This window comes from Pagrus pagrus, assembly GCF_965226575.1.
Source record: "Pagrus pagrus genome assembly, chromosome: 7".
Classification (NCBI taxonomy): domain Eukaryota; kingdom Metazoa; phylum Chordata; class Actinopteri; order Spariformes; family Sparidae; genus Pagrus; species Pagrus pagrus.
Window position 1 is genome coordinate 15,709,491 of NC_140191.1, and position 24,438 is coordinate 15,733,928.

At 40.0% G+C, this 24,438-nt stretch overlaps 1 protein-coding gene and 1 long non-coding RNA gene across 2 annotated transcripts in view; one reads left to right on the forward strand and one right to left on the reverse strand.

Annotated features, from left to right (window-relative positions):
• The window catches only part of LOC311260633, a 42,275-nt gene extending 37,775 nt beyond the window's left edge, over positions 1-4,500 (reverse strand). The window contains exons 1-3 of the long non-coding RNA XR_014623043.1: positions 4,421-4,500; positions 2,167-2,303; positions 1,757-1,806 (exon numbers count right to left, since the gene is read on the reverse strand). This is a non-coding gene — a long non-coding RNA (uncharacterized lncRNA). The remainder of the gene's footprint in view (positions 1-1,756; positions 1,807-2,166; positions 2,304-4,420) is intronic.
• On the forward strand, positions 4,156-22,718 carry dgat1b (diacylglycerol O-acyltransferase 1b). Its single transcript, XM_084358705.1, has 17 exons — positions 4,156-4,919; positions 6,375-6,462; positions 7,556-7,596; positions 8,678-8,763; positions 12,567-12,619; positions 13,136-13,241; positions 17,042-17,170; positions 17,418-17,486; positions 17,608-17,711; positions 18,172-18,210; positions 18,354-18,395; positions 18,483-18,527; positions 19,022-19,134; positions 19,537-19,602; positions 20,040-20,127; positions 20,921-20,983; positions 21,583-22,718. Exons 1-17 carry the CDS (start codon positions 4,675-4,677, stop codon positions 21,730-21,732), a joined length of 1,527 nt encoding a protein of 508 aa, XP_084214831.1. The 5' UTR covers positions 4,156-4,674; the 3' UTR covers positions 21,733-22,718.
• The last annotated feature ends 1,720 nt before the right edge of the window (positions 22,719-24,438 follow it).

Below are 24,438 nucleotides of genomic sequence, written 5' to 3' on the forward strand. Positions count from 1 at the left end.
AGATAGCAAAAAAAATATGTATGCTCACTTACTAATGTGAGGCTGAATATATACGCAGGCAAGTGCATAAACACACATGTGGTTGCTTGTGTTAACAGCAGAACGCACACACCCCTCAATCACTGTCTTTCTATCTAGTGGCACCTTTATCACTCCATCCAGTCTCCTATATAATCAGCATCAGTCTCTATTGTCACAGCACACTCCTACCAAAACACACACACACAAACACACACAAGGCTGTCACACAGATGCACCCACACACACACAAACACACTCAGGTCAGCTGAGTGATGTTGGAGTGTGTATTTCTCTGCTGCCTGTGTTAAAGTGAGTCATCTATCCTTCCACGGCTTCATTACAACCTGCAAGGGCAAACACTATCTCTCGCTCCCACTGCCTCTCCAGATGGAGGGAGGGAGAGATGGAGATATACAGTAGATAGAAAGTGAGATCTCCCTCCCTCTCTCTCTTTCTCTTTGTATCCCCCCATCTTGCTCTTTCTCTCTTGTTCCCTCGTCTCTATATTTATCTTCTGTCTCTATATCTATTGCGTTACATCTATGTTTTCAATCACACAGGCTTTCTCTCTTCCTCTCCCACCTAGCCTTGAGCAAGTGCCAGCATGGTTAAGCAGCTTGATTTAAACATTTGAACCCACTGGCAGATGCAACACCGTGAATGCAACAGAGTAGGGGAGACACACAGACATATGTGGCCAAAAGTACACGGACTAGCCAGTCCTGTTAGTTTCTGCTGTTAGTTCCAATTACATTTTAAAGGGGCACTACGTAGTCATTATTACTACGTAAGAATTTTAATATTTACAATATTAATGAGGCACAAACTCCGAAATATTTATTTTTTCCATAACTAAATAAACTAAAAAATAAAAAATAAATAAGGTCCAGAACACTGTTTGAGGCTAAAAAAAAAAATGGTGGCAGGGTCCGCCAAATATAAACAGAACTAAAACAGTATGAAACTGTGTTGTCCTTTAAGAGCCGTTTGTTAATTCAGTCATGACAATAAAGAGAGTTTGTTTGTTTACCTTGTTTAGGCATAAAAAGTAATAGTGTACCTGTACAGGAGACTTATTATGCTAAGCACTTGAAACGCTGCGTCAGTAATCTCGCCTTTAACTTTGTGACTTCTTGACATCACACTACGTCACCAAGTCAAACATTTGCATGATGTATGTCTAAATTTACAGTAGAAGTGAAGCTAACTGGAAACTGAAAACACGTCAGAGCCGACCTGAGACACAATGAGCGGTGCTGGCTCAGCCGTGTTTGAGTCGTCCAATCAGAGGAGACTGGCTATTCGGACAGGGGCCTTAAAGAGAAAGGAGCTAAAACAGAGGGGGAATCAGAAAAAAATATTTTTTCCATAACTGAATAAACAAGTTGTCTGCAGAGTAAAATAATATCCACAGAACATTGTTTGTAGCTAGAAAGGTGGCAGGGTCCGCCAAATATAAACAAAGTAAGTAAAAATAAAGCTCTGCCACAGCACCGTAGAAGAGTGGAGGTTGTTAAAGCCACACATTAATGCATGTGTTTTGAGAATAAGATGTTCAAAATATCATACGTGTAATGTTCGGGTGGCTCATATTTATGTACAGAAGCAGAAAGACAAACAAGGTAGAAAACAAAAGGTACTGAAGAGGTAACAGGTAATTCAAAGGTCGTGTTTCTATAGCAGGAGACGGGAGGAAAGACAAACATATGGAAAGAGAAATTTGGCGTGTTCCTACCTGCCTCTCTCAGCTCAGCGAGTGCGTAGAAAGCTTCATTTCTTGAGGCCCTACAGAAAGCATGAATAATGCATGGGTAAAACCTCTTATTCTCTAAATTTTAAATGGCTAGCTGTTATCAAAAATAACTTGATCTGTGGAGCATTAGCAGACTGGCACGCAACAGAGTGGCTTCTTCTATTGGAGAGAGAAGGCAGTGGGCCCAAGTTCAACTTAGTTTCATATTTCCAACTTTATAAATTTGCCGCTCCAGCAGAACCATGGACATGGAGAGTTGTGATATTATCATTTATTTATGCAAGCACTTCTAATAAGAATAAATGTTTTGACTTGTTACCATGGCATGAAACAGACAGCGTGTTCACCATGTTTTTCCCTCAAATAAAACACAACACAATGGCATGACTCACCAAAAGGTATAAACAGGATTCAAGTCTTGGACTCCCTCTACTGGTTTGTGGAGCAGGCTGATAGGAAAAGGCTGTGGAAATTGTTGCACCGCCGTGGCTGAGACGTCGCTTCAGTGGAATCATGCTGCTCAGCCTCACTGAGGAAGATTATTACAAGCTGTTAGAAAAGACCACAGCCAAATGCTGACAGTTTAAATCTGGAGGAACTGTGCTGATTTTGTCCCTTATAGTCAAACAGCAGAGCAGCTTTTAATCATTTTAAAGTCACCACAGACAAAAAAAGATAAAAAAGCACGATGACAACCAAAAGGGTGCCTTCAGATTGAGCTCATTATACAGTATTTTAATGGTTTGGGGAAAACATAAGGAAATGTAGTTCAGCAAGGAGTTTAAGAGTTAAAACAATTAGTGATAAGTTTCCTATTGATCCCTCCCCAAGGTCTCTTATCCCAACAACTGCAGACAGGCTCATTACTCTAAAAGACAACCGTATAGACAGTAAGGACTGATAAAGCTGGATCAATGCCACTGATCAGTTCGCACCTCAGTATTGATAAGCACATAGAACTAGAATAGACAGAAAGGGCATTCTCATTAAATGAAATCTTTCAAACAGTCTTTTGGATGCTACACACAAGGAGTAACTTACAACGATGCAACGATCCCGTTTGCCACGGGCTCAGGGAAGATAGTTGAAATCCCAATTCATTATCTCGAATTAATAATCCCTAAAATTGAACTGTTGGGGTACTTTACCCATACAGTCAAAGGAGATCTGCATCTTTAACAAGACTAACAGTCCATTTTATTAGCTGCACTGGTAGACCAGTGAGGCTGTGATGCTCATTACACAGCACAGAAATACCAGTGGATGAAAAACAGAAACTTTGCTTTTCTTAGATCTGCTAGCGGAATAAAACATGTAAAGTTAGAAAGGACATATTGTTTCGTAAAGCAGACGGGAATAACATATTACTGTGGCCATTGTTTGACATCATACTGTTTGTCAGGCTCAGATCTTTATTGTCAAACTTGTTATACTTCTAATTGTATCTGTTTAAGATGTAATGAACTCATTATTCATCCACTTCAGCTGCACTTAATCAGCCTTATGGTGCTTTTGAGAGGTAAGTTTATCATAAGAGTCTATTTGTAGGACCTAAAGTCATATCCACTTTCCACCAGAATGCAGCCTGAGATCCTTCAACCGAGGACTGTTCGTAATTCCTAGGCCAAGGCTAAAAACCAGGGGGGACCAAGCCTTTGGAGTCAGGACCCCACAACTCTGGAGCAAGCTGTCAGACAACATCAGACAGGCGAGCTCTGTTTTTACATGCTTAAAACACACATCAGCTATGCTAGATTAATTCTTACGCACCAAACTGATCACTGGGCATACATTGTGTGCGACTCCGTGACGTAGCGTGATGTCACAAAGTCACAGAAACGACTGACGAGGCGTTTCAGGAGCAGCGTTTTCTGTGGGAGATAAGAACTTCTGTTGGCGTGGACTTTGACCTTTACTTTCAAGATCTTTTGTATGCACAGGCCCATAAATAAAACACTGAAGGAGAGGAAAACATGAAAAAACAGAATAGATCTCCCTGAAATCTCTCTTTAAAACACATTTTTTTAAGAAGAGCTGAATTGTCAGTCTGTTTTTAATTGGGCGTTTTATTATTGTATGAACTGTGCTGTTGATTGTCATCTGTAAAATTTTGCAAAGTTAAGTAAAGATATCGTCATCATCATTATTATTGATGTTGGGATTGTCATTACCTACCAATTAAAAGGAGTCTTTAAAGGTTAGTGAAGCACTTGTTTAACATGTGCACATTGTCTAAATCCTCTTCCCATATCTAACTTCCTGTGCGGCTGGGCACTTTCCCACTTCCCTGTGCTCACACAGTCCAGGAGGCATCTCCAGATGGTTGACTGCTGACCATGTTTAACATCATTACTAAACATCTTATGCGTCCCTTGAGGTTGTGTTTAATATGTGGATTTTTCTTCAGTTTTTAACACAGCACACCTCCAGAACAGCTACCAAATGGACCTTGAGGTGATATTTTGTCAACTATGTTCTTGTCTTCTGTGATTTCCCTGCAGCTGCCAGCTGTTTTGCATCAGGTGCTGGGTGCCTGGTGCAAAACAACACTTCTGTTGTACTCCACTCTGTGCTGGGAGGAGCATGCAGACTGGAACTTGTTCCTTGTTATCTCTTCTTGGAATAAACCCTCGTGGTCTGACTCACCTGTCGGTTAACTTGCACTACAAACAGCCACTGTCCCGGGCTGTTGTCACTTCACGTGGCGTCATGAACACACTCCTACCTCCCTGTCAACTGTACGGAAGTCCGAGCTTTGGGCGGATTGTTCAACAGCTTGTTATCCACTTCCCCTCTCCGGGGCTACTACGCTGGTAGCAACAGGCATGCTACTGACCGAAGTAGTAAACAGTCCATTTAACTTAAAGTAGGTTTGTAGTTTTTGTTTTTTTCTCTCTGTCATGGGGGACTCGGACGCGAGGACCGGGGCCTTTACTCGCAGGAGAAGGGCGACTTTTGCGGCGGGGAGAGGCGCCAGTCTGATGCCGATGAACGGGAGGTCTGCAGCGGGGTGTGAGAGCCCAGTGGCCGCTAACGGCAGCAGAGGCGACGGGCAGGGGAAGCGTGACCGCTCGCTGGAGACGGTCCGGTCCAAACCAAAGAGTGAGAAAAAGAAAAGCAGGGATGACATAAGTGACAGACTGAGGTGAGTGAGCTACAACACTCATGCTAACTCCACTTTTTTTTAGTTTAGAGGGGTTAGTTTGGGAATAACAACGGCTAACGTTACATTTACTTTTAGCTAATATTACTTTGTTAGCGCCGGAAGTAATTTAAGCTAGCTAGTCTGAGAGGGTCCAGGTACTGCTCAGTCCAGGTGGGGTCATTTTAGGTCGTCCTGGACTGTCCCTGTTGGCGTGATTTCTCCTGTCGTCCATTCATTCATACTTTGACTCACACTTTCTTATCGCTGCCTGGCATGAACACTTAAGCACTTGATTGCTACACTGCATGACTATGAGTTTGTGTGTAACCTTATCTGACAGCTAAAATGCGACTTGTTGTGGGCTGATTCATTGATCAGGGCCGTATCTAACCGGGGCCCAGTGAGGGTGGATTGTGGGCTAGTTTAATCCCTTTAGGCCACTTACATAATACCAAAGTATACACTATAAACTGATTAAGCACTACTTGGTATTTAGTGTACAAGACATCAGTCGGCTTTGCTTTATTGTAAATGAAAAATGATTTTTTTTTTTTTTTTTTGTTACTGCCACAGGATTGTCATTATAAAGTTCCCATGAGATTTCTGTGTGGTTTTTTTTCCACGTCTTGCTCCATATCTCACCCATACACTAGTAGTGGCAAAAAAATATTATTTTTTTACATTTTTCCTGGAAAATTTCCCAATAAACACTGTCTTTATTTTATGACGCTGCCATGGATGTATAAAAAGAGGAACACCGCCAGAGCTGTTGTGTTGCTCTGGACCGGACCTCATGGATTACTGTATAAAAGCATAACTTTATAACTTGTACAAAGACCCACCTTTATAACTTTATTTATTGATTTGGATTAGGGGTTTGATATGCAGTCGAAAGGGGACAGTTCAACCCAAAATCAAAAATACATTTCCTCTTACCTGTAGTGCTGTTAATCTATCTATATTGTTTTGATGTGAGTTACTAAATTCTGGCGATATCAGCTGTAGAGATGTCTGCCTTCACTTATAGATAATGTAACTGAATGGCACTTACACTTTTACATTTTAAAAACTCAGCACCAATGTTTCTGTCCAGAAATCATGATCTGGTTGTTCAAGATAATCCACAGACCTTTCTGTGAGCAGTTTTATGTAGGAACTATTTTTTCTGTATCATCATGCAGAAGGAAGCGTGCGTCTACTCATGGATGAGAGGCTAGCTGACTAAGCTAGCTAACATTACAGCTTAATGTTTACATCCCATGCTGTCAAAAGCACTGGCTTCTCATCAATGAGTGGTTGCACGCCTCATTTTCGCGATGATACAGTGTTCGGTGGAGCAAATTGCTACTGGTAAGAAGAGAAACATGTGTTCTCGATTCGGGGGTGAACTATCCCTTTAATCTCATTATATGCCTGTTTCTTCCACCCATTTATCCATCTCATTTGTTTCTGTAGCTGTCATAAGACACAGCAGTCCCTGCTAAGTTCAGCAAGTGGTTTCAACAACTACAGAGGAATCCTCAACTGGTGTGTGGTCATGCTGGTAAGACTTAAGTTTGCACAGACACAAAGAAACATACAGGCCATGTCCAAACACCAGGATACATTTAAGAACACATCTTTTTGGTAACGCTTTATATTAAGGTCCTTGCAATAAGTGTTATTGAATAGGTAATAAGTCCCTTCTAAGTCCTTATAAGATTCTTATTACTGTTATTAAGACTAAATTAGCATTATTAGCACCAGAAACATGTTTACTGTTAGATTATAATACATTTATTAGCACTTAAGAAACTTGTTAACAGTTTATACACTAAATGTTGTAATTGTTTAGAATAGCATTACGAACACAGCTATTGAGTTTAAATAACTTTCATATGATGTCATTGTTAAACCTCCATGTTTTATTTGTTGCTTTATTAAGATTGATGTATACTTGTACACAAATTGTTCCATAATATCAACTTGTTTTCAAACAGACTCAGTGTGTTTGATTCAGTGACAAATCTGGTTTCCAGCCATCTTAACCACACTGAAAAAGAGTCAGAGCAAGAGATTGAATTGACTTGTAGACCCTCAAGGGGGGGGGGGGGGTTAAAACGTTAATCAAATATGCTTTCTGGAAAAATTAAATGTGAATTTTCAGTAAAATAATCCAGTATGACTAACAAGTTAATGTCGAGTTCAACACCTTTCGCAGCTCGTCCTCCTCTGTGCTGGAGAGAAGCGACAAAATAGGAGTGAATGGAAGAGAAGACAAGGCCAGCGAAGCCTTCTGTTAATCCAGGCTTTGAACACAGATCGTTGTGTTCATCGCTGGAGGTTTTCCTTCATTCCCACTCAACTTCTATCCCATCCCCAGGAATAGAGCCTTTGTGCTGGGTAATGAGATATTACAATCCATTTAGAAAGAGGAAGAGCGAGGAGGAGAGATAACAAGAAAGAATGTGGGGACAAAGAGGATGAGGAAGAGGAGAAACGGTTTGAAGAGAGGAAAGAGATGAGATATAGGGAGAGGCAGGAAAAAGGGGAGAACGGTTAGACATGACAATAGGAGCAAATGAAAGAAAAGTGTAGAGAAATGAAGAAACAAATGGAAATACAGTTGGATCTTTAACTGTTGCTTTGTGTTACAGGTTCTGAGTAATGCTCGCCTCTTCTTAGAAAACCTGTTACGGTGAGTAAGCAGTCTTTTGTTATTCCTGTCTTTTTCACATTTCAAATTTTAAATTTATGGCATGTTATTTCAAGAGGCTTCGTAAATGCTTCCTATACAGTGCCTATAAAAATTATTCACCCGCTTGGATGTTTTCTCCTTTTATTGCTCTTATAAATGGAATCATGGTCAATATAATTTGGCTTTCTAAACAAAAAAAGCAAAAAAACTCTTCATTGTCTTGAGAGTTCTTCAAAGTAGTGTCAATCAAAATATATAATGTAAAATAAGTGATTGTGTAAGTATTCACCCCATTTAAGTCAGTATTTAGTAGCTGCATATTTGGCCGCAGTCACAGCACTGAGTCTGTGTGGATGGATCTCAATCAGGCTTGCCCATCTGGACACTGCAATTACTCCATTCTTATTTGCAAAACTGCTTAAACTCTGCCAGGTTGCGCGTGGATTGGGCGTGAACTGCCCTTTTCAAGTCCAACCACAAATTCTCTATTGAATTGAAGTCTGGGCTTTGACTCAGCCACTCCAGACCATTCACCTTGTTGTCTTTAAACCATTTCTGTGTAGCTTTCGCTGTACGCTTCTAGTTATTGTCTTGCTGGGAAATAAATCTTCTCCAAAGTCGTAGTTCTCTCGCAGACAAAATCAGGTTGTCCTCCAGGATTTCCCTATATTTTGCTGCATTCATTTTACTCTCTACCTTTACAAACCTTCCAGGGCCTGCTGCCGATAAGCATCCCCACAACATGATGCTGCCACCACCATGCTTCACAGTGGGGATGGCGTGTTTGTGGTGATGTGCAGTGTTTTGTGTCCACCAAACATAGTCAAATTATATTGACCATGATTCCATTTATAAAAGCAATAAAAGGGGAAAACTGTACATACTGACGATGAAAGATATTAAAAACAGAAATACCAGGTTCTCAAAAAACAAAAAAAAAACGTAAATCATCCATTTCTTTTGTTTGTTGATACATGTGTTGCATGTAGATATTTAATATTTTTATTTTGAAGAAAATTAGCTCCATTAAATTGATCTTTAATCTTTTATCTCCTTTTTTTCATATTTTTTTTTTTGTCAGGTACGGTATTCTAGTGGACCCAATTCAGGTGATTTCCTTGTTTCTGAAAGATCCCTACAGCTGGCCAGCAGGATGCCTGGTGATTGGTAGGTAAACAGCTCACCTGCTAGGAAAGCAAAAACGCAATCAGGCAGCCACTTAATTTTGCAAAACTAAGTTGTACTGGTTTGTACAAAATATGTGTACGTAAGAGAACGATCCAAACGATCAAACAAGCATGGCCGGCATTGTACGTCAACGATACGTCAAACACCAAAGGAGGCACTCCGAATATGTGTAGTGGGATCATTCTATTTAAATAAAATGATCCAAAACCGTAAAAATACTGCTAACTTAAGGTCTCAATAATTGAGTCTAGCTGTGGAAGACAGTGTAAACAAGCAGTGCAAGAAAGACAACAACAACAACAACAAACAAAGCAACAAAAACTTTCTGTGGCACTAACCAAACATAAACAAATCTATAGTCTGCCTGTTGTTGTTTGAGCCACGTGCTCATTAAAAAAAGTAAACAATGGGCATGTGTGAACTGAGGTGATGAAGTCATCACTTCCCAAACACTCTGTTTTACTTCTGCATACAGGTGCAGAGTTCTGCATCTTAGAGGACATTTTAAAAAATCTTTGTTTTAGTGACCTAAATACTCTGTTGGCACAGGAACGTGAGGCCAAACAACGTTTACTTTGCGGCATACATTTGCTTTTAATTTTAAGGGGGGTTTTTTTTGTAGAAAATAAAAAAACCCTGTGTCATTTCTGTTAAAATGAGATTGAAAATAAAGCTTGAATAGATGTTGAACCAAACAGAATCACATTCAAGTTTAGCTTTGTGTATATGAGTAAAGATGGTGTATCTTCTGATAAACGTAAACATGGTTATATCCCTAAATTACACCACTGAGCAGTTCAAAGTGATGTACTGTATTGCAACACTTTAAACATGTGGAAAAAATAAATGATAATTTGGTTAAATAACTGGATGTGCAGCAGGGGAAAAGGTCAGTTTTTCTCCCAAAATACGTGGTGAAATCTGCTTTATTTCAAGGCATGCCCTGGGTTAACACACACACAGGTGCATGCTTTATTCAAAGTTTTTTCAATATTTATTTTTATGGTATATCGCAGTGAAAGTCTGCAGTGGTGCAGCTCACAGTGTCTCTAGAGAGACAATCACCTGCCCTATATACTGCACAGTGGTGCTGTGCTGCAGAAAGAGGAGGAGAGTGAGGGAAGCAGGGGGGCGAGAGATGAGAAGGGGGTGAAGCATTAAATGGAAGAGAGAATAAAGTGATGGAGAGTCTACAGAGAGGGTTTGGAAGAGGGAAAGAATGCAGGAATAAAAAAATCAAGTTAACGGAGGAAGTTGGAAAAGAACGAGAAGAAAGTAGTGAGGAAGGAAGATGATGTAAAGTGCTGCATCAACACTGGGTGAGAGAGAAGGGAGGGAGGAGGAGATGGATGAGTTGAGGTAAATACTGCACTGACGATGGTTAAGGGACAGGTGAGAATGGGAGTCTGTTTACAGTAGCATGGACAGTAAAGCAGCTCATTCCCAGAGGGCATTCAGTGCTTCTAGAGTCACTGCAGCAACTTCCACACACACACACTCAAATACCTCAGCACAGAGTAAATGAGAAGTCTACAGTTTATGGTAGCCTACCAGCAAAATGCTAAAAGTTTTGAAAACCAGCCTTGAGTGACCAAAATGAATGAAAATTAAATGAATTTTGAAGTATACAGTCTTTAACTACGATACAAATCTGTTGCTTCTGAAATATCTCTGAAAATCTGCTCTGTAGATACTTGATGAAAGGTTTATTACGCGTGTGTACCAGGTGCTTAATGGGGCTGTTTGTTCCAGTTTGATGCACATATGGGCTCAATAGCTGCTGTTTGTCAAAGATGCTCAACAGGCCTGCCTCCAAAAGAGATAAAAAGAACATTAGCACTTGCATGTTATGCATTACCTGAGGTCTCTGCTCTTGAGGTGTGACGAAGAACAGAAAATAAAACAAAAAGCACATCGTCAGAGTCTTATTTTGGTAAGCTGTCATACACAGCCCTGTTGAGCTCGAGTGGAGCAAAGCTATGCTGAACTAAAAGTTTCACAAATGTTTTATGAAAATGTTTGTGGTCTCTGTGTTAAAAGGCCACTAGTTAAAAGACAGTAAATTACAGGTAGATTACTTTGTAGAGGTGCTTTTAGGGCAAAGATAAAATGTGATACTTACCTAAATACAGAATCTCATACAACTATAATGAGCATCTTTGCAGAGTCCTGGCGAGGTGATGCCTACTTAAACCTGCAAATAATAGCAAGTTGAAAAACTGGTTTTAGTTTGCTTGATCACATGAAAAAGAGTTCTACCTGTAAGCATTCATTCCTTCTGGGAGCCTTCTTGTCTTTCTATAGTACAAAGTTGACCATGAAGTCATAAACAAGCATGTGACCGAACCACTTAGGAAACTGATTTTGAATGCTGATATATAGTTGCATTGACGCCAAGATGATGAGACCCAGCAATCAAAATTTCTGACAGTTAACACGTCTGTTAGCTCTAGATTAGATGGATTGACATGCTAGTTCGCTGATTAGGGTCTTAAAATGGAACAATTGCTGCAATTATGTGCCATCAGTGTGTCTCTGCCTAGTCTAGTCAGGGTAATGAGCAATCTACATACAGTACCATTGGCTTCCTTAAGTTCATTCAGCAGTGAGTTACCCAGCAGTTTAAACTGACACTGCCACAAGATTAAAACTCTACATACATTGAAGCCTAATTTGCTCCGCACAGAATCAGGCTTAATGGCAACAATTGATGCTTAATAGAGTGTGCAAGAAATTAAACTAGGTGCTCAAATCTTTTGAGGACATCTTCATTTCAGTACCAGCACTACTTTTCAAAACCTGTGAACATTGTAGCTGTTTAATACGAAACGAGTTCTGTTTTATTTCCTCTTCTAAAGAGAAAATGATATTTGTGCAGGTCACCGAAAATGTCAACAATAGAAAAAGATATTGAGTGTTTATGTGTGTGCGCACGTGCACCCACCCACCTGCCTTTTCACTCAGCATTCTTGCAATCAGTGTCTGCTGTGCCACGCATATGCTCTGTTAGTGCTGGCTCATTTCTTTCATCAGGTGTTGCTGTGTCATGTGAGAGCCTGTGACTCTATGTGTGTGTGTGTGTGTGTGTGTGTGTGTGTGTGTGTGTGTGTGTGTGTGTGTGTGTGTGTGTGTGTGCTAGTCTAGCTAATTAGCATGCTAACTTTATAGACTTCTTTGCAGAACATCAAGCTTCACAATATGTTGATCATTTTAATACATTTTTGAATGTTTTAAACTAATATTTCTACATATTGCACCTTTATAATATGATTTGGCTGCTCCAAGTACCAGTACCGTAACAGCACAAATAGACGGGCATTGAAAGTCCAAGTGGCTGCTGACTTGGCCGTTTTTTGCAAGCAATGGCTCACTTGACCACAGTGAGCTGAACTAAAATTGCCACAGCCTTGCTGAGGCTGAGCTAAAGACTTAACACAAGACAAAATGTGAGCATCATTGCGAAACAGAATGCTGCGCGATAATAGTTTTAAGAAGGTCTTCACTTAGCAGCACCAATGTACAACATGTGATTGTAAATATAGTTGCATAGTTAGCTCTTTAATTAACTTGTCTCTACACTTCCCCTCTGTCAACTCTCACATATAATTAGAAATGACCATCTTTTGACTTAGGGCAATATTGTTAGCCACAAGTAAAGACTTAAGAAGGCTTATAAAGATATTTATTTTTCTCAGAGTCATATTCATACTTTCACCCTTTCAGAGATGCAATACAGCTTGTTTCAGAAGAACTGACATGAATCTGTCATTGTGTTTTGACAGTTTCCAACATCTTCATCCTGGTGGCTCTCTTCACAGAAAGGCAGCTGTCGAAGGTGAGTGGAGAAACCCTGCTTGCACTTGAACATCAGAGAGCCGTGGATTTTAAACTGAACTGTTGAATTCGGAGCACTTTCAGCACTCCCAGGAGGGATTATTTTTCTAAAACTGTTCTCTAAAACCGACTGACTGGCTGACCCTCCCGGATCGCTTCTGCGAATGTTGAATGGTAAAATGGGAAATTAGTTTCACCATCTGCATTTAGGGCATATTCAGTTATGCTCTGTCTGTTTGGCATGAATATGGAACATCATGAGCTGTTAAAAACTTTAATAGGCCACTGTTACTTAAAATGTGCTTCTGTTCAAAAGAAGAGCAAACAAATGCCTAAAAATGTCATGTTTGTCTTCTGTATTCTCCTCACTGTTTTTAGAATAAGCTCAAAACAAATTATTAAAAATTTGCATACAAAATAAAGTCGAGTCAGTTGGCTGACAGTGGTTTAAAAACTTCTGTTTTTAATACTTAATGTAACTCCAGCTGTCCCTTTCTGCCTCTCTCTTTCTGCCCAGGGTTCGTTCAGTGAACTTGTGGGATTTCTGGTCCATTGCATTAACCTGACAATAATGTTAACATTCCCTGCTGCAGTGGTCCTACTGGTCCCCTCCATGACCCCAGGTAAAATGTTTTTTTACTGTAATTATAATACCATCTCTGCGGCCATGCTACTATGAACTGTACATAACAGAGACAAATAGTTGGCTGAAACAGTAGCAGCTATTACACAGCCACTCATTAGCCATTCATTGGTAGTTTACAATGTAGCCATGTGTATAAAACAGAAAATAATGAAATTATAATGAAGATGAAGAGGACATTCATATCCTTACCCTTCAGAGAAACAGTCGACCAGTGTGGTAGTGCAGTAAAAGACACCTCTTATACAGAGTCATAATTGGAGTCGGTTAGTGGTAATGGACCAGTTGGTCATGACTGGATTATTTCCAGCTGGCTCTGAGAGAAGAGAGGAGGAGGTGAAGAGAGGAGAGAGGGAGGAAAGGAGAAGAGTGGAGGAGAGGAGAGGAGAGGAGAGGAGAGGAGAGGAGAGGAGAGGAGAGGAGAGGAGAGGAGAGGAAAAGACAGGAGAGAAGGAGATATGCCAAAGTAGGCGTGGCCTGCAGTACAGGGTCATCCAAGGGTCACCTTCTTCTGTCTTTATCAAGCTGCCTGACAGAAACCATGGCCGCCCGCCACAAACCATACAGTTCACCCATGATAAATTAGCAATACTTTACAGGAGATGATACACCCGGACACTGTATTCCTTCTCGTGATTCATTAAAACATTGTAGATCCAGTTTTGAAAAAAGTTGCCTGATATGTATTGGTTATATTTACAAGAACAGATGTTTGCATCCACTTAATGTTGCTCTTTGTTGACATTAAGTTGCTTTCAACAAGAAAATGATTTCTTCAACAAATGTAGAAATTATATTATGGCATACTTAGTGTTCCTCATTTCAGAGTAATACAATATGTAAGAATTGAGTGCGTACTTCTTGTGTGGCAGGTAGTTATGCTAAGGTCAAATCTATCACTTAACCCCAGATGTTCCCCAGTAGTTTTACACATATTGTATTTAGCTCAGATTTTTTCGCTTAGTCTTAGTACCTTGAGTCTGAAACAGACAGATAATGAGTTTCTCTAATTAGTGTAATTTTACACATTTCTTTCTTCATTTGGTTCCAGAAGATCATTGTTTCAATTTTTTGCTGCTCTCCCATTTTGGTTTTTACTCTTCTCGTCTCCTCTCATCTGTTCTCTCACTGGGAGGTGAAGGAGTAAAGGAGTCAGTCCATCTGTGTGTCTGTTCTCCTCTCTGCGCTGCTGTTCACACAGGAAGGGCAATGACAGAGGGCAGGTGTCTGTGTATGTGTGTGTGTGCAGATATGTGTGTGTGAAGAGAGCTATTGCGTTTACCGGACACTGCTTACCCAACCAGTATGTAGGCATTGTGCACGAAGCAGAGCACAAGGATCTGAAATCAAGGAAACTGTTCTTTTTCTGTTGCGGTCATTTTTTCAGTATTTCCACTCCGTTAATGAATACAAGGTACGAGGTATATCTAGGTTCAGAATAAAAACTTGCAGATGCCGACAGTGATGTTAGGGAGTAAAATATTCCTGGGAGTTTAAAGGTGCAATATGTAAGAACTGGCCACCTGTCGAATTCATAGTCATAACAAACAGGTGGTAGCATATCACCAAGGTAACCGCTAACTTTAGCTGCTGTTAGCTGGTTAGCATGGTTAGCTGTTCATCTAGCGGTCCGAACTGGGCTCAAAGCACCAGAGGAGTGTTGGTGGTGACACAGCTAGCACAGGAGCTTTGGAGTGGGATGGGCTGGGGCTAACTGGTTAGCATGCTAACTTCAGTAGATGTCCCTGTAACACAATACATAGACATCAAAACTTCAAAGCGCTTATTTCTTCACTGTCTGTTGATAATTTTAGTTATTTTTTGATGTGTTCAACTAAAATTCTTACATTATAAATCACCCCAAGCATCTTTTTCTGCATTATAACTCTCAAGGTTTTCCAATATTGGCTGATAATATTGTTTAATACATATATCAGTCAGGCTCTCTTTGTTTCAATACAGATCTCAATCGAGAACTATAGACCTATGTTGTACCTATAATGAAGTGTGTTCACTGTAATAAGCCAAGTACTCATTGGTAAGGGTAGTGAAAAATATACGATGCAATGCAATATTATACAACTCAATGCACTGATGTTTCATATAATCTGTATAAGGATCATGATGAGATCTGATTTGCTGAAACCAAAAAACGGAAATCTGGTGTACATATAGTTAAGGCCAAAATACTTTATTTTATAAGTAGGAGTTAAACACACTGTAACACTTTGCTTATGCAACCAGAATTCAGCCATTGCCATTAACTGGTGTGTTTAATGTACAATGAGAGGGTATTAAACTGTTGAACAGTTTTGTTGAACTTTATTCATTGAAGTTTCCTGTCTGTATAATAAACTCGAAGCTTGCTGGTGCTCCTCCAGAAACAATTGATAGAGAGCAACAAGCAAGAATGTGATGGAACATAATCTCTAAACTCAGATCCAAACTGAGATAATTACCCACACTTTAAGGTAAGGTGTGTCAGGTGTGTGGCATCTGAGGACATATATTATGTTACCAGATAGAGCTGGCATTTCTAGCGGAGAAACGAGTTTGAACGTTTTAGCGTCAGTGAGCTGACAAATGTTTGTGCTATCTCGGCTTTGTTTATATTTGCATGTCAAACCGTGACATGTGACTTATCTTCCGCTGCGCAGAGGATTGTGGGTCTGAATAGCAGGAAATGCAAAATGCCTTTGTATGACATCCTGGTATTTTTTGGCATACTGCATTTCACATTCCTCGTATTGGGACATACTAAATCTTTCTCTAGTATGGTAGTATGAGTATCGGAACGCAGGGTCAGTCTTTGCCATCCTAAGGTCTACTGAGAAGAAAACTACAAAAATGTCATTCTCAACGTAGCTGAGATATTTGAATATTTGAGGCGGATGTTTGTGAGTTCACAGTGAGTGGGTGATGATTGGCTCCTCTGGATTGTTTGTCCACTCCAGCCCCGCCTCTTTGTTTTCCTATGATGACAATCTACTGTAGCTGTCTAGGAGCCAATGTAGTTGACTAGAAGCCACAGAGAGCCAGATGGTTAATGGATAAGATCTGCTGTGGTTTGATGCCAGGTGTGCTGACCCCAACCTCACCCGGTTGGCAAAACAGGCAGCTTTTATTTGTGTGTCTCTGTGTGTTTGTGCACACATATGAGGTGTGTGGTTGTGTTCAGCATGATCCTTTCCTATCGAGCACATGGTATCTATTGATAAAGTCCTGGTGGGAAAACCGCTTAGGTAGCCTGTCTTGTGTGTGTGTGTGTGTGTGTGTGTGTGTGTGTGTGTGTGTGTGTGTGTGTGTGTGTCACACACACACACACACACACTCTGGTAAACATGGTGACTCTATTGTATACTAACGTCCTTGGCACAGTTAGGCTGCTCTCATACTTTGAGTTGAGATGATTTATTTTACTACGCTTGTTTTGCTGTTTGTTCAAGATCAGATGATGACCTCGCTCTCTCTCTCTTTCCCTTCCTTTCTTCACTCTCTCAATCCTCCCTTTTCTCTGTGTGTGTTTATCTCCTTCCATCCTGTCCCTGTGTCCCCCTCCATCCTCTGTCTCACACTTTTTGCTCACATTCTCCCCCTCTCTCTCTTTCTATCACCTCCTCCTTTCCTCTTCACTGTTTTCTACCCTGGCCTTCTTCTCTGCTTCCCACCTTCCCATACTTGGAGGCACTACAGTATGTCACGTGATCACATGTTCTCACACGACATCTTCAGTGCTATAACTATCATCTCTTCTTATCTCTCTTTCTCTTTCTCTGTCAGTTGGTGGAGCGTTTGTTCTTGGCACCTACACCATCCTCTCCCTGAAGCTGTACTCCTATAAGGACGTCAACATGTGGTGCAGAGAGCTGAGCACTGTCAAGGCCAAAAAACTGTCCAGGTCGCTGTCTTGTAAGTCAGAAAATAGACATGCACATGCAGACATTTTTTGGCAAATGAGGGTTTGTATACTAATTTCAAGACCTTTGCTAATTTTAAGGTCAGTTTGTGGATGTTTTAAATGCTTTTGTAGTCCAAGCTGATGCTGTTACAGTGACATCTAATGGCAGAAACTTGATATTGCAGCTCTTGGATAGAATATAAAAATGCTTCCTCACATATAGTTTGCAATCTCATGTGTGTTTTATTCTTCCCACAGGTCCGTCAGCACAGCACCTCAGTGGAGGTGACCGTAATGTGTGTTACCCTGGCAACCTCACCATCAGAGGTACTCGAACATATCTTATTAGAAACCTAATTAATAATGTACCACGCCCTCTTTTTCATGTGTTTCATTGTGTCAGATATTTTCACTTACCGTCACACTGACCTCCTCTCTATCTCCATAGACATGTACTACTTTGTCTTTGCTCCGACTCTGTGCTACGAACTCAACTTCCCACGCTCGCCTAACATCCGCATGGGTTTCCTGCTGAGGAGACTGTGTGAGATGGTGAGGAAAAATGTCATAGCTGAGTGTTTTTTTTTGAGTGCTCTCACATTTCACAAGCATCTCCTAAACAAAGCGCTTGAGAGCAAGTACACCTGCACAGCTGGTAAAAGCTTAATGTTTACCCTGCATGATAGTGAAGAGGATGATAGATTCATTTTAAAGTGAGTTTTTAAGGGAAACATTAGGTCTAATTTACAAATCAAGTTTAATGCTGAGATCTGAAGGCATGATGACAGTCTAACAGGGCGAGGAACATGAGCAGTCAGACATTTAGAAATGTAAACCATCCATGAATAACATAGTTTACAGGAACATTTCCAGTAATGATACATAACTTAAAACATTATTTAAAAAGTTCAGAAAGCTTTACTGTCTTCTGTTTCTCTGTCAGTCTAAGAAATCACTCAAATTCATCAATCAGAAGTCATTCACTCTGTTGATGTGTGTTTTTTGTCTCCAGCTGTTCTTCACCCAGCTGTTAGTTGCTCTCACTCAACAGGTAAGGTCTTACAATGTAACCAATAACTGATGTGTATTGCTATGTGTCTGTTTTTTATATCCACTCTCCAATATATACAATTCTCAATTTACAGCACACATCTGAAAATGTCTTAAGACTGCTTTTTACTTTCTTTCTATCAGTGGATGATTCCCATCATTCAAAGCTCCATGAAGCCACTAGAGGTGAGGAAAAAAGAGTGACAGTGAATCTTATACTGCACAAAACAACATGGTGTCATGTTTGTTAATCTGTGGCTCTCTCCTCTGTAGGACATGGATCTGTCCAGGATGACTGAGAGACTTCTAAGATTAGCCGTGAGTAAATACAACATATTTAAATACTTCATGCAGAACCTTTTACTTCCATCTTCACGGCTGCTCCATCTGGTACAGCTGTGCTCGGAAAGATGGAACAATGGAAACAAGGAGGTTCTTGCTTTTAATAAGTAAAAAAATCTACCAATCAGTGAATTGGTCCAAAAACAAGTCCCCATATGACACTGAAATGTTACTGTCTAGCTGATTGTTCATTGTATTCAATGTTATGGCTAGAAATTAGACAAATAAACTTGGTGAGATTTGACATTTTTTGCAATAAATGCATTATTACAATGCATTATTTATGTTTCACTGACATCTTTCCAAATGTTGCTATCACACAAAATATGTTCTCCAGGGTTTATACTGCATATCACATTGTATCATTCATATTATAGTGATGAACTCATTGCACATGAGAAGTTAGTTTGGAGATCTCCTCTTAAATATTTCACAGTCATATAGTTTCCCTTTCTCCAACCTTTCTCCAGGTTCCTAATCACTTGCTGTGGCTGATGTTTTTCTACTGGTTCTTCCACTCGTCTATGAACTTCAGTGCCGAGCTGCTGTGCTTTGGAGACAGACAGTTCTACAAGGACTGGTGGTAAGTTTCTGTGTGTAGCTTATAAATTGACTGAGGTGTGGTGCGCTGCGATGAGGATTGACTGAGTCTGTACAGTTCAGAGTTGCTGTACGCACCAAAAAGTGTATGTCAGCATGCATGGTAGATAAATTCAGTACAAACTCCTGTAATGTAGTGGTTAAAATCATTTGGGCTTTTTGTAGAGTCAGAGGAGTATGTTTTGCAAATATAAACACTGTTTTTTTACCTTGGCTGATATCATTAACTGTACTGTAATCCTACACATTTGTTGTTTCCTCTTTTCCTGCTGGAAATTAAGATTTTACACTTTTCCATGTTCATCATTATAGATCAAACAACCTTAGATCCATTATTTAGCCCCTTGAATGCTTCAATACTGTTTTTTTCTAACTCTTCTTTCAGGAACTCTGAGTCAGTGACATATTTCTGGCAGAACTGGAACATCCCCGTACACAAGTGGTGTCTCCGGTGAGTTATTTGCACACTAACTCGCTGAGAAGGAGCAATGAAATTTATAGAACCGAACAGGGCACAAGGCTTAACAAGGCCCAGTGTTGTATTTGGAAAAGTGATTCATCTGGCTGTGAGAGAGTAAGTGGTTGTAATAAATACAGTGCCTGCAGCCAGTCCCGCATACACTAACAAAGCAGCAGGAGCGAATGCCGTGCGGTTATATTAAACCAGACAAAGTAAATTAAATGCTGTTTAAAGTCTATTTAATTCCTGTCAGGGAGGAAGGACTACAGGACAAGAGGGTGGAGATATTTCAACATGCAGTATTTATTCGGGAAACAGATACTAAATGACTTTTAAGACAGATAAATAAAATTGCTGTCCTGACTTTCTGATTCACAGTGCATGTCCACCCACCCATTTCAACATCTGTTCTTTTGTCTGCCTTGCAGCCACTTCTACAAGCCGCTGCTCAGGAGGGGATTTAGTAAAAAAGTCAGCCAATCAGCTGTCTTCTTCTTGTCGGCTTTCTTTCATGAGGTAAGAGCTGAGATCGACTACTTTCTATGCAGATAGTACTCAGTACCCAGTGAAATGTGCCAAATGTTGGGTGAGCCTTCCAATGGAAGCCCAGAATTCATAATAAATTATGTTTGACCCGTCATTAGTTGCTGCTGTGGGTGTCAGGAGCGTTGTTTTTTTTTTCCTAAGCAGGTCTGCCTTTTCCCGCCCAGCTGTGCTGTGATTGGCTGGTAGTTATTGCTTAATGTCAGAGCCCTTCACTAGAGAGTGTCGCAACAACAGAAGTTCAAAATGCGTCACGTGATTCACAGACACTTCAGATAGATCCAGGAAATTATAAGCGGGCAGTTTAAATGCATTAATTCAGGGAGACAGAAGTACGAGGTTTGGCACATTGTAGTTATTACATGATGTTTTGGATGATTGATTTTTAGTACTGGACTGCTAGTATTTGCAGACTACTTCTGGGAACTTACTCACTAGTTATATCTGGAAACTTTTCCCTTATCTAATGCATCTTTGAAAGGATCCTTGAGTCCTATCTTCAAGCAAAAAGCAGATACTTGGCAGCATGACCGGCCCGATCACTAATGTATATGCTGAGGTTAAACCACAGTGTTTTGATAGACAACTTCATCTGAGTGCCGTAGGTCATTTAGTTGTCCAACCACCATCACTGTATATCTGGTTCCACTAGTTTCCTGTATAGACTTGTGTCTGAACTTTTTTCAGGTAAATGTTTTGTGTTTTTTGGCAGATAGTCAGATTATATTTCATAGAGAACATTTATTTGATGTGATTTTTGTTTCAGTACTTGGTGAGTGTTCCTCTCAGGATGTTCAGACTTTGGGCCTTCCTGGGCATGATGGCACAGGTAAGACCCAGACCACATCACTGATGGTAAACTTACAGCTGCGATCGGCAACTAGCTTTACTTTACTGTACTGATGATTAAACAATTTATATTTTCATTTAACAGTGTAAAGTATGCAGTTTTGTAAGATATTCCCTTTTTTTTTTTGAAAAGGTACAGAACACAGGTACAGTACGGGTAGAGGTAGTGTGACATTTGGTGCATAGTTTATTTATCAAACCCAGTTATACTAAAAGTCAAAATAAAGACAAGTAGGTGATGTTCCTTTTGACTGCTATGGGACATTTTTAAAGGTGCTCTCAGTGTTTGGCTCCAGTATCATTAACTTAATTAATAACCTCATTAGCAGGAGAGGGTATGTTTGATGTATCACAGGGAATATGGCAGGACAATAGGCAGTATGAGTGTCTTTTAGACTTTGCTGACTTTGTTAGTTTGTTACTCATTACACTGTGCTGAGTCATGAAACGCAGACAACAGAAATCAGAAAACAATACAGACACAGAGAGAATGTGAGACTGTAATGACTCATTAAAAACCCAATCACCCAGTGTGTTTATTCAATTTCCTTCTTTGTTTTTTTGTTTTTTGTTTATCAGCTTCCATTAGCCTGGTTTGTTGGCCACTTCTTGCGCGGTAACTACGGCAACGCTGCAGTGTGGATCTCAATCATCATCGGTCAGCCGTTCGCCGTCCTGATGTACGTCCACGACTACTACGTCCTGCACTACAGACAGGAAGCTGACTGATACACACACACATATATATATATATATATATATATATATATACATACACATACATACCTGCTATCACTTTGTCTCATTCGTACACACAAACAAACAGTTACAAAAAACGTAAAGGTACCACTAGCGTCCAGTGGAGGTGACAGATGTCGTTCTCTACATGTCAGGATGAACTGTTCCCATCCTGATCATAGCATGTTTACATTAGACAACTTGTATCTTCTTGCCAGGAAAAAACGTTTTCCTCAAGCTGGGGAAAAGTATTGTTGATGTTGAAAGTGGAAGGAGTAGAAAAATGTTTATTCTTGAAGTACCCTCTAACTTAAGGAGAAGCTTGTCACTTCTGTATCAAGTGATATAGTAAAGCAGCATCTCACTCAGGTGATTTTTCTTGCAGTTTCTTTTTAAAACCTCTGGTGGCCACTTTAGGCTGACATGTTTGCTGAATGGATAAACCTGTATTTGGTACTTAGAAAGCCCTTTCATTGTTTTACCATAGAGGCTTTGCTGCTCTTCAACTGTGTTCATGGACAGTATAATGACTGTGGCCGAATTTTATCAATTGTCAAGTTGACAACACATTTCAAGTGCCTTTATAGAAGTAATGACAGAGATGATATGATCTGCTGTGCCAAAGGGGCTTTAATATGTCCAGTTTTACTGTTCGATGAAACATCATCAGCAAAAATGAATGTATGATTATAAGAATTTATGAAAGTACGATTTTTATTTTTTCATCGTTTTAATTTGGCAGTTAAAGGGGCGTTCTTTTATGTTTTTTTTTCTTTTTACCTGAAGTTTGTTACAGTAGTACAGCACATGTCCAATCACACACTTCTTTCTTGATATATAGAAGGCAAAATCACTGTATTTGCATTTTTTGTCATGCAATTGTCTCATTGGACTGCTGCCAAGTAATGATGTCTAATGATGTGTCTATAAATACAATGTGTGTGCCTGAAAATAAATATTAAGAGAGTTCAATTTAAGTCTTGTTATTGTGTGTTATTTCGTGAGGAAGTTCATCAAACCTTTGATTGTATTTTCATGTGAGTAAGTATGGCGTTTCTAATTAGACCAAGTCAAATGAAGACACCTGCCTGAGGTTCTCTTCTTGAAATTGAACTCAGACAAGCCACAGAGCCAGAAGAGGAAGAAAGACTTCCATACTCCCATTTATTTGTTATACATTAGCTACCATTAGGCAAGTGTTTACACGTGACAGAAACTCTTCTAAAATTTGTAATGTGTTGCTTTCATGTCAAACCAGCTATCTGTTTTAAAACAGCAGTAGTCACTGGAGGCAATTTACCAGATTACATGTATCTTCTTCTGGAGCCAAATATGCAGTTGTACTCCCCAAGACCTGCAGACACACTTTAATATGGAAAATTGGTGGAGTTACCCTTTAATGAACCTTGAAAAAAATTACTTAGTATGATTTTTACATTGTGATGCTGAGACTGCTGTGTCTTTCAAAATGAATCACCTGATTATACAGTGGGTCAGCGTTTTCTCAAACCTCGATGATAACCAGTCACTGCTTGTTTTAAGTCCCTACATGAGCGCTAACATGTTACAAGATGGCTCCCAGATCAAGTCCTTTTTTGTAATGAATTAATCTGAATTCTTGGAATAACAATGAAGAAGAATGAGACTGATGGAGAAAATAAGTTGGTGCATTTTGACTGTGAGCTGATTCTCTATAATTCATCGTGTACCCTGCAAAGCTGTGTGTGTGTGTCTTGTCACATCTCCGCTCTAATCCCCACTGATGATTGTTTAACCAAATGTCACACTCGCGGAGCACGTACACACATGCCTACAGAAACTTTGTGATTCGCCTCAGACTTGCTGTTTAATTCTCTGTCAGCCTGACAAAATGCAGGTTCACGGTCCTGTCCTCACATTTCTGGGTGACAAATCTACACACACACACACACACACACACACACAAAGACAGTTTTGTGCCCCAGGCTAAGATGCCCAGTAGCAAAGTGGTGAAATGATGTTTATCACTGTTTGATATTAATCCTGGTAGGTCACCTAATCATGACGAATATCGCTGGCTAATGATCTTATTGAGTAATTTAACTTGTGGTGTGTTAAATGTCTGTGACTGAAACTAGTGCAATAATTAAAACTGTCTGGAAACACCACAGGGACATGGTTAATGTAATCTTACAGTATGTGTCAAAACTGACAGAAGCTATGTGTTCTCAGAACAAGACATACAAGAAGAGAATGCTGGAGATTAAAAATGAGTCGTGATTTGGAGTTAGGCTCTGAGGTATTTTTGGAGGAAAACAAACGAGTTCAACCGGCATTTCGGGATGGGAGGGACTTTGTTGCTCTGACTGGAGCTCAAGGGCCGTTTCATCATTGGTAAAGGAGCAAAGAGAAGAGTCGAGAACTGAGTGTTGACCTGGTTCAGGGGCAAACGCAGCTGAAAAACAACATCAGAGCAGATTTGTAGATCTGCGTCATTGCTTGGAGGCACTGAGGTATGGATTCCTTCTGAGCGTACAGCAAGAGGTTCCTGTATTTGAACATCAGATAGTGTATGTGTATATGTAACTATATGTTTACACTATACTATATGTAACAGTAATGGCAGAGGGATGTGTACAGTAGTGTAGTGTACATACAGCAGGACACTGGATCAGTGTTGAGGGCTGTCAGAAGGGAACCAGTTAGGAAGGAATTTGC